Below are 17,509 nucleotides of genomic sequence, written 5' to 3'. Positions count from 1 at the left end.
AGGACAAAGAGAATAGAAGAGAGACAGTGCAGATAAAAGATTAAAAACAAAAACACTTCTGTCGGGAAGTTGGCTGACTTTGCGGGGGAAGTTACACCCTACACAGTATAAGAGTGTGACCCCAACCAGGAGCTTGAGATCCTTTCTTCGTGAAGACTGATTGTCCTTAAGCAGATTATCAAAAACAAAATCTCCAGGACAGTGAAAAACTGTAAACTTAAACCCCTTGTCTGTGGAGGACTTTCATCAGATTTTCATAGGGATCCATGAGAGAACGTAAGAAAATAAGAGAATGTGCTTTACACCTGTTGTTAGCTGCTATCTAGTTGACTCTGACTCACAGCAACCGAATATGTGCAGGGTAAAGCTGCTTCATACAATTTTTAAGGCTGTGACCTTTAACAGATTACTATGCCTGTCTTGGATGACACCTCTGGGTGGGTTTGAACCACCAACCTTTCAGCTAGTAGTCAAGTACTTACTGTAAAATTTTAGAGTGAAATGGGCCCTTATGGAACCTCTAATTTAATCATCTTAGCTATCAAAGACGGATACGCTTCAGCTCGTTCAATCACTTAGTGACAAGAGCTCCTGGATCTCCTGACCCCCGGGTCAGTGAACTGAAATACGTATGAAGAGAGGCCTGAGCCTGTATGTGTTACTTCATAAACCAGCATCAAGTTGTGATCCTCATACCTGATCCTGGATACTGGAAGACATTCTGCTGCATCTGAGGACTGATTCCAGTGCCAAACTGTCCTCCCATGTTTCCTGTCATGCCTCTGTTCACCATGCTGCTGCGATTGGCCAAGGATGCCTCAGGGTTTGCTGCCAGTTGTGAGAACGGGCTGGTAGAAGCAGGTGGAGTTCCTGGATTTGTACCATAATTTGGTGGGTAGGGGAATTGCTGTGGAGCACCCTGAGGAAGACGGGGGTTCCCCATTTGAACTGGCAGTCCAGATGAGGGAGGGAGGCTGTTCCCAAAGCTTTGCTGCCTCATGAGCATGGCTCGCTGCTGCTGTATCAGCTGCCTCTGTCGGTGCTGTTGACTGTACAACTCCCGCTGGCGCTGTGCCAACATTTGGGCATTTAGGGGCGGCTGCAATAGAAGAAAAAACTCTCACTTATTAAAACTATCGTCATCACCACCTATCTCGAAAAATTTATGAGATAAAGCCTCGCATCTTGGGTCAACAGACTATGTAGCAATTATCAGTATACAAGGAAAACTAAAGCAGAAAAGGAACAAAAACCTCTTTAATCACAAAAGAGAAAATTAAGTACATTTTATAGATTAAAGGTGGCTGAGAAATGCTGAAACTATATCTGACCAGTAAACCCAAACCAAACCCCTTGCCGTCGAGTCAGTTCCGACTCAAGATGACCCCACGTGTGCTACGGTAGAACTGTGCCCCATAGGGTTTTCCAATGGCTGTAATCTCATGGAAGTAGATTCCCAGGCCTTTCTTCCGCAGTCTTGCTGGGTTGATTTGAATAGCCAACCTTTCAGTTTGTAGCCAAGGGCAAACTACTTGTACCACCTAGGGACCTGTCTAACAGTTGCTGTTGTTGTCTGGCCATTAGAGTTAGTTAAATGCATATTCCCATTTAAAAGTCACATAGAACCAACTGAGAAAAGTCAAAGAGAGTATATATTGATTTTCATTAAATTTAGGCCATGAAAGTGTTAAGAGAAACATAAAAACCATGAAGAAGGCAAAGAAAATGTGCTTGATGACTTCTACCTTATCTGATGTTAGGCTATTAGGAGACCTTGTTCTTTCTGATTTCTAAAAATTTACTGTGTTTCTAGTTTCCCCCTTTCCTTAATGAAATCACTTATTCCATTTTACTTAAATGAATAAAATACAATTACAGGTAATTTTAATTTTCTTCATTATGCTTTTCTACATTTTCCAAATTACCTACAATGAATATACATTACCTTTGCAATCAAAAAACCCTAGAAAAACCATTAGGAAAGGAAGAATCAGAAATCCAGGATCTAATGTCAAATAAATTATCACTTATAAAGAAAATAATTAATCAGAAATAAAATCATAAATACAAACAACTATTTTACATCATTATTGCAGTGACACACTACTCCAGGTATTAAAGCTGTTTAATAGCTATAATATTATGGATGAGGAAAGAAATGTAAAATTAGGCTGAAACCATTTTTCAGTCTTAAGTGCAAAGCAACATGGCATGCCAATGAAGCCTTCCTCAGAAAATATCTGCTCAGACTGAGGATCTGATTAAAGCACACAGCTCCATTAAAACTAAACCTGCCAACTAGCTACAGTGCAATCTGGGAGAAACTGTGATAAGACTTTCTGATAGAAATCATCTTTATGTGAATTCTAAAAGTAGGGTCTTGCTTCTTTATAACTGTTTATCCCTCCATGAGCTAACTAACCTGTCAGTTGATTTGGACTCAGAGAGACCCACAGGACACAGCAGAACTGTCCCATAGGGTTTCCATGGATGTAATCTTTGTGGAAGCAGACTGCCACATCTTTCTCCTGCAGAGAGGCTGGTGGGTTCGAACCACTGACCTTTCAGTTAGCAGCCAAGTGCTTTAATCACTGCGCCACAAGGGGGTCTTTATAAGCTAACTACTGAGGTTTATAATTCATAAGACAGAGAAACTAAAACTCGGGACCCATGAACATGCCAATATTTGCTGCTTGTTGGCAGCTGCTGTCAATATTTATCCCTTTGGTTAGTGCTGGCTTCCTGTATTTGCCCCAAATTCACCCAGGTCTATTTTTTAGAGAAGAGCTTTGTTTAGATCCTCTCTAAAATCCCTCATCTCCCAAATGTTTGAACCAACTTGGTTAAGAAAACATAAATAGGTGGTTGAAGCAAAAATATTAAAGTATATGTGGAATTAAAAGTTGGAAGTTAGTACTAGAAAATACTTAGAAGGTTACCCAGTTCTTTTTATGTTTAAAGTTTCAGTAGCTCTGGGCTTATATACAAGAATCTTTAAAATAAATAAAAGCTAGATAATGCTTATGTCCAGACTGAGCAGAGAACACAAGGTAGTTCAGACAATTCAGCAATGCGACTGAGTTTTGATCATGTTTCAGGTACCACTCACATAGTTTTATATCTTAGGTTTCTTATTACTGATACTATTCAGTGCAGTAATAACAGTTTTCTACTTAGTTGTCTGGTATCCAATTGCAATGACAACAATAACAATAAAACAAAACAAAGAACTCTCAGCTTTAGATCAAATATTAATAAGAGGTTTATCACAAGTAGATTATTAATTCATTCTTGAAGAAAACTACACTGCAAAGATCATTAAAAGATCAGCTCACAGCCCATTTAAAAGACACTCAAGTCAACACTTCAAGAAACTCTGCTTTGGTTAGAAAAGTACTAAAAACATCTGCTTTTCTCACATTACCTGAGGTGTAATTTGCTGCTGCATGCCTGATCTCATATTGATGCCAACAGGAGCAGTTGCTGCAAATTGATTTAAGATAGCTTGTCGATTTTGGTGTATCAACTAGAGAAAAACAAAATGAGATATCATATTTCCACATACAAACATAGCCATTTCAGTGTCACACAGTTTTTATTGATTTATTCAAGGGGCTCTGGTGGCCCAATGGTTAAGGGCTCTGCTGCTAGCCAAAAGGTCGGCAGTTAGAACCCACCATCAGCTCCAAGGGAGAAAAGACCTGGCAATCTGCTCCCATAAAGTTTACAGCCTAGGAGACCCTACAGAGCAATTCTATTCTGTCATAAAGGGTTGCCACTATGTGTCAGAGTCCATCCAATGGCATGCAACAACAACATCAAATATCTATAACTTGAAGAACACTAAATATGGCACAGCCTTTAAACATAGAATATATGTGTATGCATACATATGCACATGTGTATATCATACTTTTTAAAAAAACATGCTAATACTTTTTTTTTTTTTTTTAATACTTAGTTAATTCAGGTGAGTACAATAATGAAGAGAGAAGAAACATCACCTCTAGGTCTTAAAATATTGTGAGTCAAAAAGTAAGTATATAGGCACATTCTACAAAGGTCTAGAAGATGAATGGAAAAGTTGAAGCATTTCTCAATTGAAGGGTGCCTGTCTAGTGGGTACATATTTGGGAAAAATCCAGTGTGGTATCATTAGCGAGAGAGAATTATGTAAGAAACAAATGGTTTGAAAAAATGGACAATTTATTTAACTAGAAGAAGTAATTACTTTAGACCCGCATTTCCCAAATTGGTGTTCTAAAGAACATTGTTCTGCGGATATTAATAGATGTGCCAGGAAAATAGCATGCTGTGCTGTATTAAGTATTGGAAATGACAGGTTACACAAGGTGAAACAGATTTTTTTACTGCAGTAATTTTACGAGCCCTTAATTGGCCAAAACACATTGTGGATCTTCAAGAGGGGATACATAATGCAACTTATTTGATCATAAACCTTTTTTTCTGAAATAACCATTACAACTTTCTCTTAGAACAATCTTCTATGGAACATAAAAGTTGGGAAAAAGCTGTTTAGATCAGGGTTGGGGTACCAGGTCACGGGCATGCCTTAAATTTATCTGGTAACAAAACAAGTATCCTTGGAAGTGAGATTTCCTTGTAATCAATTTATAGTGTAATAAATTCCTTCCTTGATAATTTGCCATGAATAAACTGTTCAGAGAGATAATAATAACAGTAACTTCCTTTTATATTTATATGGTACTTTATAACATAAATGATATATCTATAAAACATACTAATATTATCAGACTATATATAACATAAAATACATTATTAAAAAAAATTCAGGGTATCTAAGACACTATACAAACTTTGGAGGCTATAATGGTGAACAATTTTCTGTCCTTTGGGGATCCCTGTCAAGTGGCAAAGGCCACAACCCCAATGCAACACATGACTCCTAACAACCCTATAGGACAGAGTAGAACTGCCTCATAGGGTTTCCAAGGAGCAGCTGATGGATTCAAACTGCCAACCTTTTGGTTAGCAGCCGATCTCTTAACCATTGGGCCACCAGGGCTCCTTTTATAATAATTGTATTTATTAAGTGCTAGGCATTGTGCTAAGAGCTTTACATGTTTTATCTCATTTCATCCACATAACTCCCTATGAGGTGAAGGACATATTTATTAGCCTCTTTTTATAGACGAAGAATCAGAGGCTTAAAGAGTAAATCATTTGATTAAGGCAACTCACCTAAGTAAGTTTAGAATTAGGTCTTGAAACTATACCTAACTCTTATAACCGTTATATCATAAATCACACTGCCTCCCTAATGTAATTTATTCCCTTCTTTCTCTTCCCTCTTAAATTAGTGAGTCTCTGGAGAACTTCTTAAACAAAAAATTTTAAACCCGCTGCAATGTACACATATGATCAAAAAATAAACAAAATAAAACATATAATACAGAAAAATGAATAACAAGAAGAAACAATCTGCAGCCCCAGTCTGATTTCCCAAGGACAATGCTTTTTTTTTTTTAATTTTTATTGTGCTTTAAGTGAAAGTTTACAAATCAAGTCAGTCTCTCACACAAAAACTTACATACACCTTGCTACATACTCCTAATTGCTCTCCCCCTAATGAGACAGCCTGCTCCCTCCCTCCACTCTCTCTTTTCGTGTCCATTTTGCCAGCTTCTAACCCCCTCTTACCCCCCTCTCATCTCCCCTCCAGGGAGGAGATGCCAACATAGTCTCAAGTGTCCACCTGCTCCAAGAAGCTCACTCCTCACCAGCATCCCTCTCCAACCCACTGTCCAGTCCAATCCCTGTCTGAAGAGTTGGCTTTGGGAATGGTTCCTGTCTTGGGCCAATAGAAAGTCTGGGGGGCCATGACTACCAGGGTCCTTCTAGTCTCAGTCAGATCATTAAATATGGCCTTTTTACAAGAATTTGGGGTCTGCGTCCCACTGCTCTCCTGCTCCCTCAGGGGTTCTCTGTTGTGTTCCCTGTCAGGGCAGTCATCAGTTGTAGCCAGGCACCATCTAGCTCTTCTGGTCTCAGGCTGATGTAGCCTCTGGTTCATGTGGCCCTTTCTGACTCTTGGGCTCGTAATTACCTTGTGTCTTTGGCATTCTTCATTCTCCTTTGATCCAGGTGGGTTGAAACCAATTGACGCATCTCAGATGGCTGCTTGCTAGCGTTTAAGACCCCAGACGCCTCTCTCCAAGGTGGGATGCAGAATGTTTTCTTAATAGATTTTATTATGCCAATTGACTTAGATGTCCCCTGAAACCATGGTCCTCAAACCCCTGCCCCTGCTATGCTGGCCTCTGAAGCATTCAGATTATTCAGGAAACTTCTTTGCTTTTGGTTTAGTCCAATTGTGCTGACCTCACCGTACTGTGTGTTATCTTTCCCCTCACCTGAAGTAGTTCTTATCTACTATTTAATTAGTGAATACCTCTCTCCCACCCTCCCTCCCTCCCCCTTCTCATAACCATCAAAGAATATTTTCTTCTCTGTTTGAACTATTTCTTGAGTTCTTATAATAGTGGTCTTATACAATATTTGTCCTTTTGCAACTGACTAATTTCACTCAGCATAATGCCTTCCAGGTTCCTCCATGTTATGAAATGTTTCACAGATTCATCATTGTTCTTTATTGGTGCATAGTATTCCACTGTGTGAATATACCTTAATTTATTTATCCATTCATCCGTTGATAGGCACCTTGGTTGCTTCCATCTTTTTGCTATTGTAAACAGTGCTGCAATGAACATGGGTGTGCATACATCTGTTTGCATAAAGGCTCTTATTTCTCTAGGATATATTCCAAGGAGTGGGATTGCTGGATTGTATGGTACTTCTCTTTCTAGCTTTTTAAGGAAGTGCCAAATCGATTTCCAAAGTGGTTGTACCATTTTATATTCCCACCAGCTGTGTGTAAGTGTTCCCATCTCTCCACAGCCTCTCCAACATTTATTGTTTTGTGTTTTTTGGATTAATGCCAACCTTGTTGGAGTGAGATGAAATATCATTGTAGTTTTGATTTGCATTTTTCTAATGGCTAATGATCGTGAGCATTTCCCCATGTATCTGTTAGCTACCTGAATGTCTTCTTTTGCCCATTTTTTAATTGGGTTATTTGTCTTTCTGTAGTTGAGTTTTTGCAGTATTATGTAGATTTTAGAGATCAGGTGCTGATCGGAAATGTCATAGCTAAAAACTCTTTCTAGTCTGTAGGTAACCTTTTCACTCTTTTCGTGAAGTCTCTGGGATGAGCGTAAGTGTTTGACTTTTAGGAGCTCCCAGTTATATAGTTTTTCTTCTGCATTGTTAGCGATGTTTTGTATACTGTTTATGACATGTATTAGGGCTCCTAACGTGGACAACACTTTTAACCACTTGCTTTTTTAGTCCCTTTGATTATTCTTTATGTCTGATGCTTATACAATCTTACATATTTATGCCACTATATCTACTCATTTTCTGTCAACACAGGGAAGGTTGTCATAATTCACCCACAACTCCCAGCTCTGCATATTGTAATATCATTAGACTCCAATCCCCCAACTCAAACAACATAAATAAACTTCAATTATTGTTCCAATAATCATAAACAGTATCTCTTGATCCTCTATTTTCTAAGTTGGCTATGGTTCTCTTTTACTAATTTAATAGGCAGATGATGTTCATCCTAAAATATTTTTTATCTTGAGAAACAAAATTAAATTACTTTTTAACTGTGGGTCTCAAAATACACTGTTATGAACCATCAGTCTTTAATCGAATGGAGTCCCTTAAACCTTGCCTAGGATCGGACCATGGATGGTTCTTTGAATTTTTCATATAAGGGTTCAGGAAGCAGATTCATACATTTATTATAGCAATTGGGCCATCTTCTTACTACAGAGAGATTGTGGCACATACCTTTTAAAATTAACAACTGCTAAGCAAGAGGACTCACCTGCTGTTGTCCCTGTAACCGCTGTTGTAGTTGAAGTCGGAGTTGGTTGGGTGCAGCTGGAGGTCTGTTTAGAGTTTGCCTGGGCTGCATGCCCATGCCAGGTGAAAAGGCACCTCGGGGAGGTGTTACTTGAACAGGCACAGTCCCCAGCGAAGGTTTTTGCCTGACCATGCCTTGGAAAGGGCTAGGGAGATTGGCAGTAGGAGAAGGAGAAGAATAAGGCTGGGAATAAAGGTTGGGTCTTTCTTCCATCATCAAAGGTGGTGTTGCTTGTTGTGGTGGAAATCTCTCTGATAACACATCTAATCCACCACCCTGTTAGAAAAGACAGGACATTTTACAAATAAACTTCTGTCAATAAATGACATGTTTCTCTATACAATTTTGGCTATCATGAAAACAAGGTTATCTCTAGAAAGGACCATCATAATGTATTCATGCTGAAGTCACAGTTTCCCAACATTTTCTACCGAAATGAATCGCTTAGGACAGTTGCTTTTGAAATGGAACTACAGATTAACTGAGATGGTTACGATTTCAATAAAGAGATGATAATATAGTTAAAATAAAGGCCCTAAACCAATGAAAGGAAGCTGAAAGGTTTAAAAAAGAATACTATTGCAAAGCCTACAAAGCAATACAATTTATACTCAATAGGTTGCCATGAGAAATTCTTAAAGGAGGGGTTAATCAAGCATTTTTTAATACCAAATCCAGAATTCATCCTTTTATCTTATTAAAAAAAAAAAAAAAAATAGCTGATTTAACAGAATGCCAGAGAGTTACAGCTTTCAAACTCTTTGACTGTTACCCACTGTAAGAAATACGTTTTAAATTGTGGCCTGTTGTATATATACACGCACATTCATGTGTATATATGTGTGTAACTTAATGGAGCTTCATAAAACGTAAATTCCCCTTCTTATGGGCTTTGCACTCTACTATTTTTATTCTACACTTTTTATTCCATTAAAAAATGCTGACCGTGACCCACTAAATTGATGTCATCACCCCACAGTCTGAAAAATGCTAATCTGGAAGTTGGAGTGTCGTGGAATACATAGACTGAAGACAAACATGAATGAAGGATAAATCAAGTTTATTCTTGTTTTATTTAATAAAATAAGAGGTGATGATATAAATCTGGATGCTATTCTAGCTGGAGATTGTAAGATTCTTTCCCATAGTGAAAGGCTGAGACTTTCTGGTTTTTTAATCCTATGAACTGTTATAACATTTTTTGGTTTAAAAAGCCCATTACATAACTACATTTTGATAACTTTCACAAGGAGTAAATTATAAAATAGCTAAAACATAGTGGGAACAATATTGAAAAATCTTGCCTAAAATTCATTTTCTAGCTTCTCAAGGCTGCATCATTTAAATAAGGCCAACTTTGGTAAATACCTGAACAAGTTTGTCAATCCCCAGAGCTCTGTCTAGTTCAGCTAGCTCAGTTTCATCTTTGCCACTGAGGAAAGATACCAGCTGTTCAAGAAGAGCCTTCTCATCATTTCTTCCTTCTACTGTTGTTGGAGGACAGAGAAGCTCATCTAATTGTGAACTAATACACTGGCTGCAGGGTCGAAAGATAAGAAAGTTAAAGCTGATAACAGCAAGTAATTATTCAATCTGAAGAACATGAATCTATACACCTGTTGAAAAAACCCATTGCTGTGGAGTCAATTCCGACTCATAGCGACCCTCTAGGACAGAGTAGAACTGTTCCATTGGGTTTCTAAGGAGCCGGCTGGTGGATTCAAACTGCTGACCTTTAGGTTAGCAGCTGAGCTCTTATCCTTTGCACCGCCAGGGCTCCATGAATATATACATATATGTATCTATATATGCAAATATGTTTCTAGAAAATTCTCTGTTGAGATGCTCTGCAATCAATTCTAATGCAATGAAATGTTCTCTACTTCATGTACAGACATTAAATGAATATTTGGTATACAGCTTGAATATATTTTTCATTATTTTGTCAATCACTGAACTTTGTTTCCATATTCTTCATGCTGGCTTACAGAAATAGCCTGAAAAATTAACCATAGTTATGAAAGGGAAAAGAATTTTTGTTAAAAGTAAAAATTAAAAATCAGCAAAAAAGTCTGAAATAATCATTTAGCCTATATTCATATTTATTCTTATTCTATTTATTCTATGGTTGCTGTTAACTGTTGATAACTGAACCATAATCAGAATAGCATATATCATATTACTTAACTTTCAAAGACTATCAAATCATATTGACAGCATAACACAATTATCATTTACAAAAGAAATCAAATTAAAAAATGAAGCATGCTCGGTGTTAAACAACAAAACTAATTGCTCAATGATTACATGTAGGGATACATGTCCCATATTTTTATGCAAATAACAAGCACCTTCTACATTTATTTGCCAACTGCTCCCTCCCCACCAGGAGGTATTTTCATAAGGACTGCCATGCCAATTTTTCTCACACATTGAAGTTAAAAGAAAAAAAAAAAAAAAATTAGCATAGTACATTTGCAAAAATAAGTCATGGGGGGAGGGAGTCATTAGCAAACAAACATAGAAGGTGCATGTTATTTGTATAAAAATACAGTAGTCTGATCAAAACCAATACCAAGTAATATGTAAAACCGAGAATTATATAGAAAATAATGCTAGTAAGAAAAAGAACATAATTATAAAGATTGTTCTTTTGGGAAGGGAAGAGGGAACATAGTTTGTAGTTAATGCTCTAAATCACAATCCTTCGCTACCTTGTGTTAAATGTACTCTGTGTTATGGAATAGTTGCTGTGTGGATTAAGAAATTAAGTTCAAACCAAGATGGGACACTGAGCAGACACAGAAAGTATCTTCCCTCTTTTTTAAACAAAGAGAAAAGCTGGACAAAATAATTATTTAACTGAAAGCTAAAGAGCAATAAATTTGTTGTACTAAGGCCAAGTGATCCACAGATTCTGATGTATTATGGTACTCCATCAAAGCAAAGAGATGAAATTGAAAACAACAGCTGCCTACTATAGCAATTTCTTTTTTTTTTTTTTTATTAACTTTTATTAAGCTTCAAGTGAACGTTTACAAATCCAGTCTGTCACATATAAGTTTACATACATCTTACTCCGTACTCCCACCTGCTCTTCCCCTATTGAGTCAGCCCTTTCAGTCATATAGCAATTTCTTGATGATTACAATGCATACTAGTCTTGTGCTCATGCCGTAAATAAATCTGTTGAACTCAGTGTTCAACCTCCCCCGACCCTTCCTTTTCACTAGACATTTACATCTATTAACATCTCACAAAATACTAATGTAGACTGGAATCCAGTTTGGGAAAAGTAGTTTTTTGTTTCAAAAGCTGGTATCTAACACCTCATAAAATATAAAACATATTACTTACTCTTCTGGTTTATTCTGATTTACAGCTGCCACTGTATTATTTGCCCATGGCATCTGATCGCCTGTTCCTTGTTGCCCAAATTGGTTATCAATTGCTTCCAATTCCAGCTCAGGCAACCCTAATTAAAGAAGAAAAGTCAAGAACTGAGTATTACGATGGGGGATAAGAGGACAAAATTTCTCAGAAGTAATATATTGCATGGCAGATTGAGATTTCCCTATAAAATAGTAGCTCAATGATACAAAGGTCACTTATTCAGAAACAAATTGTCTAGAATGTGGCCACATAATAAAAAATAAGCAAAAAGGTGAGGAAAAGTCTCTGAGTTGAAGAAAATCTGATGTTAAAAAATTTGCACGAAGGTCGATGTTACCATAGGAGAATAACTCAGGACTTTATCAGAAACTATTTATTTTAAAGATAATCATAAAAGTTTTTGGTAACTGCGTTTTCAGTCTACAGCACATGAGAAAATGCTACAATAGGGACAGTGCCATTGCCATGAAGCGAGAGATAAAAGAGAGAAAAACAAAAGATAAAAGAAGCTCTATAAAGGGCAGGACAATAACTAGAAGAACATCACAGTCTGGAGCCAGTTAGTAAATGGACAAAGCTCTACAGTCATTAATCTTAGAACACAAGTGTATGATAACCGATGCTTAAAACGATGACAAATTAAAAAAGGGTTTAAATTATGGTTTGTATTTAAGAAAATAGTATATGCATTTTAGAAAGTTCTTCTGTGCGTATTTTTTTAAAGTTTTATGATTGTCTCTGTACTATTTATACTAGAAAAAAATTGGAAATAACCTAAATACCAGAAATGTAGAGACTGATTAATGAGTTATGGTGCAGATAGTTACAATGTACTGCTAAATTTTTTAAAAGCTTGTTCCAAGATACTATATTCAGAACAATTTAATTTTTATCAAACCATTTCATACACATTAATACAAAAAAAAAACCGTGATAGACTATATAGCCTTGGTTGATTTTGGATGAGATTAAAAATTCCTTTTCTTTTTGTATGCTTATTTGTCATTTCTAAATGAACATACGTTAACTGATCATTAAAATAAAACTAAAAAAAGCTTTGGAGTTTTAAGAGAAAACTTATTTAGGTAGAATTCCTCTTTGTAATGGATGAAGAATAAGTAGATCTAAGCTAAACAAATCAAACTTTGATTCAATTAAAAGTTTTGTCTGCATGCTTAGAAGAGAGTAGTTTTTATTCTAAAAGTCACTTCAACTTTTTGGGACTTCCTTTGGAAGCTGTCTTCCATAAAGTTTTCCAGAATTAGCTGGGATCTTTTAGGAAATACACAAATTATCTCTCTCTGTTCAGGGAATAAACCTACTGTTTTTGGTCCTGTCTGTGTCCCTACCACAAACACGAGTAAGTACGTATACAAGTAGCACAAGACAGCCACAAAGCATTTGAAATTAATGCACCTGCTAGTCCCTCTGTCACAAAGGCAGCTGAAGTGGGGGCAGAAAACAAGCCCTTAGAGATCCCTGATCAAGCCATTCATACTTTTTATCATCTTTGCAAAGGGCTTAACATCATACTTTCTCTATTTAAAACCTAGTTAAAAGGAAACCGTTCTGTACAGCCCCACTAGTCACAATGGAGACAACAAGAGCCTCATATTATTAAATAATTAAAAAATTTGTGCACACAAAGCAGACAGCATTGTCTTAACCATGAGGCTGACTGTTGCACACTCGAATCCTCTAGCAGTCTGTACTGGCTTTGATGTGCACAGTTAATTTTCTCCAGCTGTTGGTAAGGAGGTTTCTGGTTCAGTTTTGTGTTACATTCAGCAGTAAATGTGCACAGCAGCTACAGGGCTTCATTTTTAAAAATATGATGTAGACAAAGAACTAATTTCTATAAATCAGTAAGGAAAAAAACAATAACTCAATAGATAAAATAGATAAGTGGTCAGAAAATATGAACAGATCACATAAAATCACTGAAAAAATAATCTAATTCACAATAAGAGAAATGCAGGTTAAAACTACACTGAGAAACTTAAAACAATAAAGCAACCATCAGATTACCAAAGACAACAAAGTGAGTAATTCCATGCGTTGGTAAGGATGCTGGTTAGAGTGTATGGGTATAATCTCTAAGAAGGGCCATTTGGCAATATTTACCCTTTCACCCAACAATTCTAGTCAAAACGTATTTTTCAAGTATACTCTCATATATGGTAAATTATCTCTATATAAGATTATTCATTCCAGCTTTCTAACAGCAAAAGATGCCTACCAATAGGCAACTGGTTAAGTAAATTTTGACACAACTATAAAATGAAACACTACGTAGTTATTAAAAAAAAAAAAAAAAGAATAAAGCTCTTTGTGTACTGATATGGAATGAGAGCAAAGGAACATTACGCAAAAAAAAAAAAACAAAAAACATTAAGATACAGCACCGTAAATGTGTATGACACTATCTGTATTAAAAAAAAAAAGATGTTTCTGTGTGTGTTTTTTGAAGGTAAAGAAGAAATAAATAACATTGCATCTAGGGAGACGAAGGGGAAGTGGGTGGCTAGGTACAGAACTGGGAAGGAAACTTTTCATTACGTATCTTTTTTTTTTAATGTTGAAGAATGTGAATATATTACTTAAAAGCAAAAACAAACCTCAGCAGAAAAATCACAACCTAAATGTAACCTCAAAAACCTCAAAGGCAGGGAAATTAAAATGGAGATCTTTTCGAATACTGCCAATGTTGTATGTGAAGCTCATTATTTTCAGCTATACAGTATCTTTAATATGACTACAAATTAATAAAATTAAAAAAATAATCATACCAGATTGTGTATGTTCACAAACCACGAAAACCACCACTTCAGGAGATCTTTAACTTACTCCAATGGTGTAGCCAATGCTCAAATATTTCAGAATTCTTCTAGAACTCTCTTAACCTGGCTGTTAAGTCCTTTAAGAAAATAAATCTAATCATAGTTACACCTATTTTGGTTTTTGGGGGGGAAAAAAAATGACAGTACTATTCTTTTTGGATCAACAAACTTGGCTCCAAACGATTTTGGAAAATTTCAAAAGTCAAACCCGCCCTCAAAGAATAGGAATTTGAAAAGATATAGCAGAGATTTTGACCAAGAGGCAGTTTTGCTCAATGATTTCTTAACCACTGCTTCCATGGGCGTTGATTTATGGATCCAGGTGAAATGAGATCCTTGACAACTTCAATATTTCATCCATTTATCGCAATGTTGCTTATTGGTCCAGATGTGAGGATTTTTTTTTTCTTCATGTCCTCTTCACTTTAAGCAAGTAAAGTTGCATCATCTACATATCAAAGGCTGTTAATAAGTCTTCCTCCAATTCTGATGCCTTGTTCTATTTCATACACTCCAGCTTCTCGGATTATTTGCTCAGCATATAGATTCAATACATATGGTGAAAGAATACAACCCTGATGCATACCTTTTCTGATTTTAAATGATGCGGTATCCCCTTGTTCTGTTCTTGAAGCACTTACTGAAGAAGATCAGACAAAAGCCTTCAGTATCGATTACACCTCAACATAGAGAAAAAAAAGTCCTCACAACTGGACCAATAAGCAACATCATGATAAATGGAGAAAATACTGAGGTTATCAAGGATCTCATGTCACTTGGATCCACAATCAATGCCCACGGAAGCAGTGGTCAAGGAATTAAAAGACATACTGCACTGGGCAAAACTGCTGCAAAAGACTTCTTTAAACTGTTGAAGAGCAAAGGTGTCACTTTAAGGACTAAGGCGCACCTAAGTCCTGGTATTTTAAATTGCCTCATATGCATGCCAAAGCTGGGCAATGAATTAGGAAGACCTAAGAAGAACTGATGTCTTTCAATTATGGTGCTGGCAAAGAATATTAAATATGCCGTGGACTGCAAGAACGAACAAATCTGTCTTGGAAGAAGTACAGCCAGAGTGCTTCCTTGGAAGCAAGGAAGGCAAGACTTCATCTCACATACTTTGGACATGTTATTAGGAGGGACCAGTCCCCAGAGGACATCATGTTTGGTAAGGTAGAGGGTCAATGTAAAAGAGGAAGAACCTCAACAAGATGGATTGATGCAGTGGCTGCAACAAGGGACTCAAACATAGCAATGATTATGAAGATGGTGCAGGACTGGGCACTGCTTTGTTCTGTTGTACGGAGAGTTGCTATAAGTCAGAACCAACTCAACTGCACCTAACAACAAAACCATCTTGATATGCTCTTGTAGTAAAAAAAAAAAAAAATTATTTACATCACTTGGTCACACTACATGACGTTTGTGTACACATAAACAACATGTTTTGAAACCAGGGATACTGAGATTTAAATCATGGAAAAAAAAAATTTTTTTTTTTTTTTCTGCACATACTAACTGGATAACTTTGGACGTGTTTTTGTCTCCTTGTGTGTTTTCCTTTTCACTCTCTGGATCTTAGTTTTTGCATACGCAAATAGATCTAAGGAGATTTTCTGGTTTACTGTGGTAGATGTATCACCTATATTTTTTCCTATCTCCAAAATGTCACTGAAATAACAGAAAAAATAACAGGGGAAAAATAAATCTATAGCAGAAAGTAAGGCAAAAGGAGAGCAATGGCAGCAGGTTAGGAAATGCAGGATTTCAAAGATAAAATACAGATGGAAACAAATAGATGTTTTGACACCTCAACTAAATTAATGAACTTTCAACAGGCAAATGAGAATATTTTCCAGGAAGGGGAGTTTTCCCAGGAGGACACCAGAACAACTCCAAGCTCAGTGGTCATTTGATCTGGGTAAAGGTACAGGCCATGGGCGATTATGGGCGATTGTGGGATAATTAAAGGATGACTGAACAGCTGCCACTAGGCCCCCGCCCTGAGTGCAGCTGACTCTGGAACCTACCCATGGGATTAAAGTGGTGAGTACATAACTCCAAAGTGGGAGTTCTGCCCAGGGAATCTCCAGAGTGGGTGCTAGGGCTGCCCTGAGGGATTTCCCCACTACCAAGCCTCACTCCCTCATAACAACAACTGAGAAACAGGGCTTCTATAATCAGAACCTACATTCACTGCCAGGGGAAAAGGGCTTCTCACTTTAGCTAAGGAAACACTAGCTACCAATATGTTTATTCTAGGTCTTTCTGGCTGACAGAGAGTCAAATCTCACCAAACGTTCAAGAAAAGTCAACAGTAGGAAAGAGAGATAGCAAATTTAACAAAGAAAGTAACTCCGAAGAAAAAAGGTTAGTACAGAAAATGGATGAATACTAGAGTAATGATAAGAAATATCACCACACAGATTAAAAAATCTATCAAATCCATAAAATTCTTTCATAAGACCTATGAAAAAGCAAAATGATTTCTGGAAATTAAAACATGATAGCAATGATTAACAGAAGGCAACAGATGGACTGAAGAGCCAAATGGATGTGGCTGAAGATTCAGTTTTTATCTGGAAAACTGACCCCACAGATTCTCCCAAATAATCTTTCCTACTCACAAAAAATGGACAAGCAAAAATAATGAAGCAAATCTTTCAAAGTTATGAAGGGAAATGATTTTGGACCAAGATTTCTGTACCCTGTCACAGCACCATTAAAGTATGACAGCAAAATAAATATATTTTCAGATATGTGAGGAAACAAAATCAAACATCTCTTAACTCTTTCTGATACAATTATCTACATATATTCTCTAGTGAAAGAACAAATGTATTAAAGAGAAAGACATGGGATAAGATGTAGCTAATAAAACCAACTATGAAAGGTTGTGAAATTTGAAGATAAAATACAGATTAAAAGCACACACACACACACACACATATATATATGAGTCACAAGAAGGGTATGTAGACATAATTGTTCTGAACTCTGCAGTTCTCAGCATCTTTCACCCTTTACTAAAAAAAAAAAAAAAAAAGCCTTATTTTGAAAGACTATGAGATTTAGAAATAATAATGAAATAATTATAATACATGAAAAGTTTAGAAGGTAAAAAACAGATTAAAAAAGTTAATCAACAGAAAGCAGGACCAAAAAAAAACATAATAAATGAAAAATTGGAGATAAGATGCTAAACATATCCAAAAATCAAAATAAATGTAAATGGATTAATTCACCCACTGAAATGAGAAAAAAGAACATCATAAAACATATAGGCATAGAAAGA

The 17,509-nt window shown here is 36.5% G+C and overlaps 1 protein-coding gene across 8 annotated transcripts in view; it reads right to left on the bottom strand.

The window, feature by feature from the left end:
• NCOA1 (nuclear receptor coactivator 1) overlaps nt 1-17,509 on the bottom strand; it is a 277,613-nt gene that overhangs the window by 29,276 nt on the left and 230,828 nt on the right. For all 8 annotated transcript variants that reach the window (XM_049902741.1, XM_049902739.1, XM_049902743.1 and 5 more), the window contains exons 14-18: nt 11,336-11,453; nt 9,347-9,515; nt 7,940-8,254; nt 3,425-3,526; nt 697-1,099 (exon numbers count right to left, since the gene is read on the bottom strand). In XM_049902741.1, the coding sequence (XP_049758698.1) occupies nt 697-1,099; nt 3,425-3,526; nt 7,940-8,254; nt 9,347-9,515; nt 11,336-11,453 (1,107 nt within the window). The remainder of the gene's footprint in view (nt 1-696; nt 1,100-3,424; nt 3,527-7,939; nt 8,255-9,346; nt 9,516-11,335; nt 11,454-17,509) is intronic.

Source organism: Elephas maximus, chromosome 12 (genome assembly GCF_024166365.1).
Source record: "Elephas maximus indicus isolate mEleMax1 chromosome 12, mEleMax1 primary haplotype, whole genome shotgun sequence".
NCBI classification, from domain to species: Eukaryota; Metazoa; Chordata; class Mammalia; order Proboscidea; family Elephantidae; genus Elephas; species Elephas maximus.
This window is presented reverse-complemented; position numbering and strand designations above follow the sequence as displayed.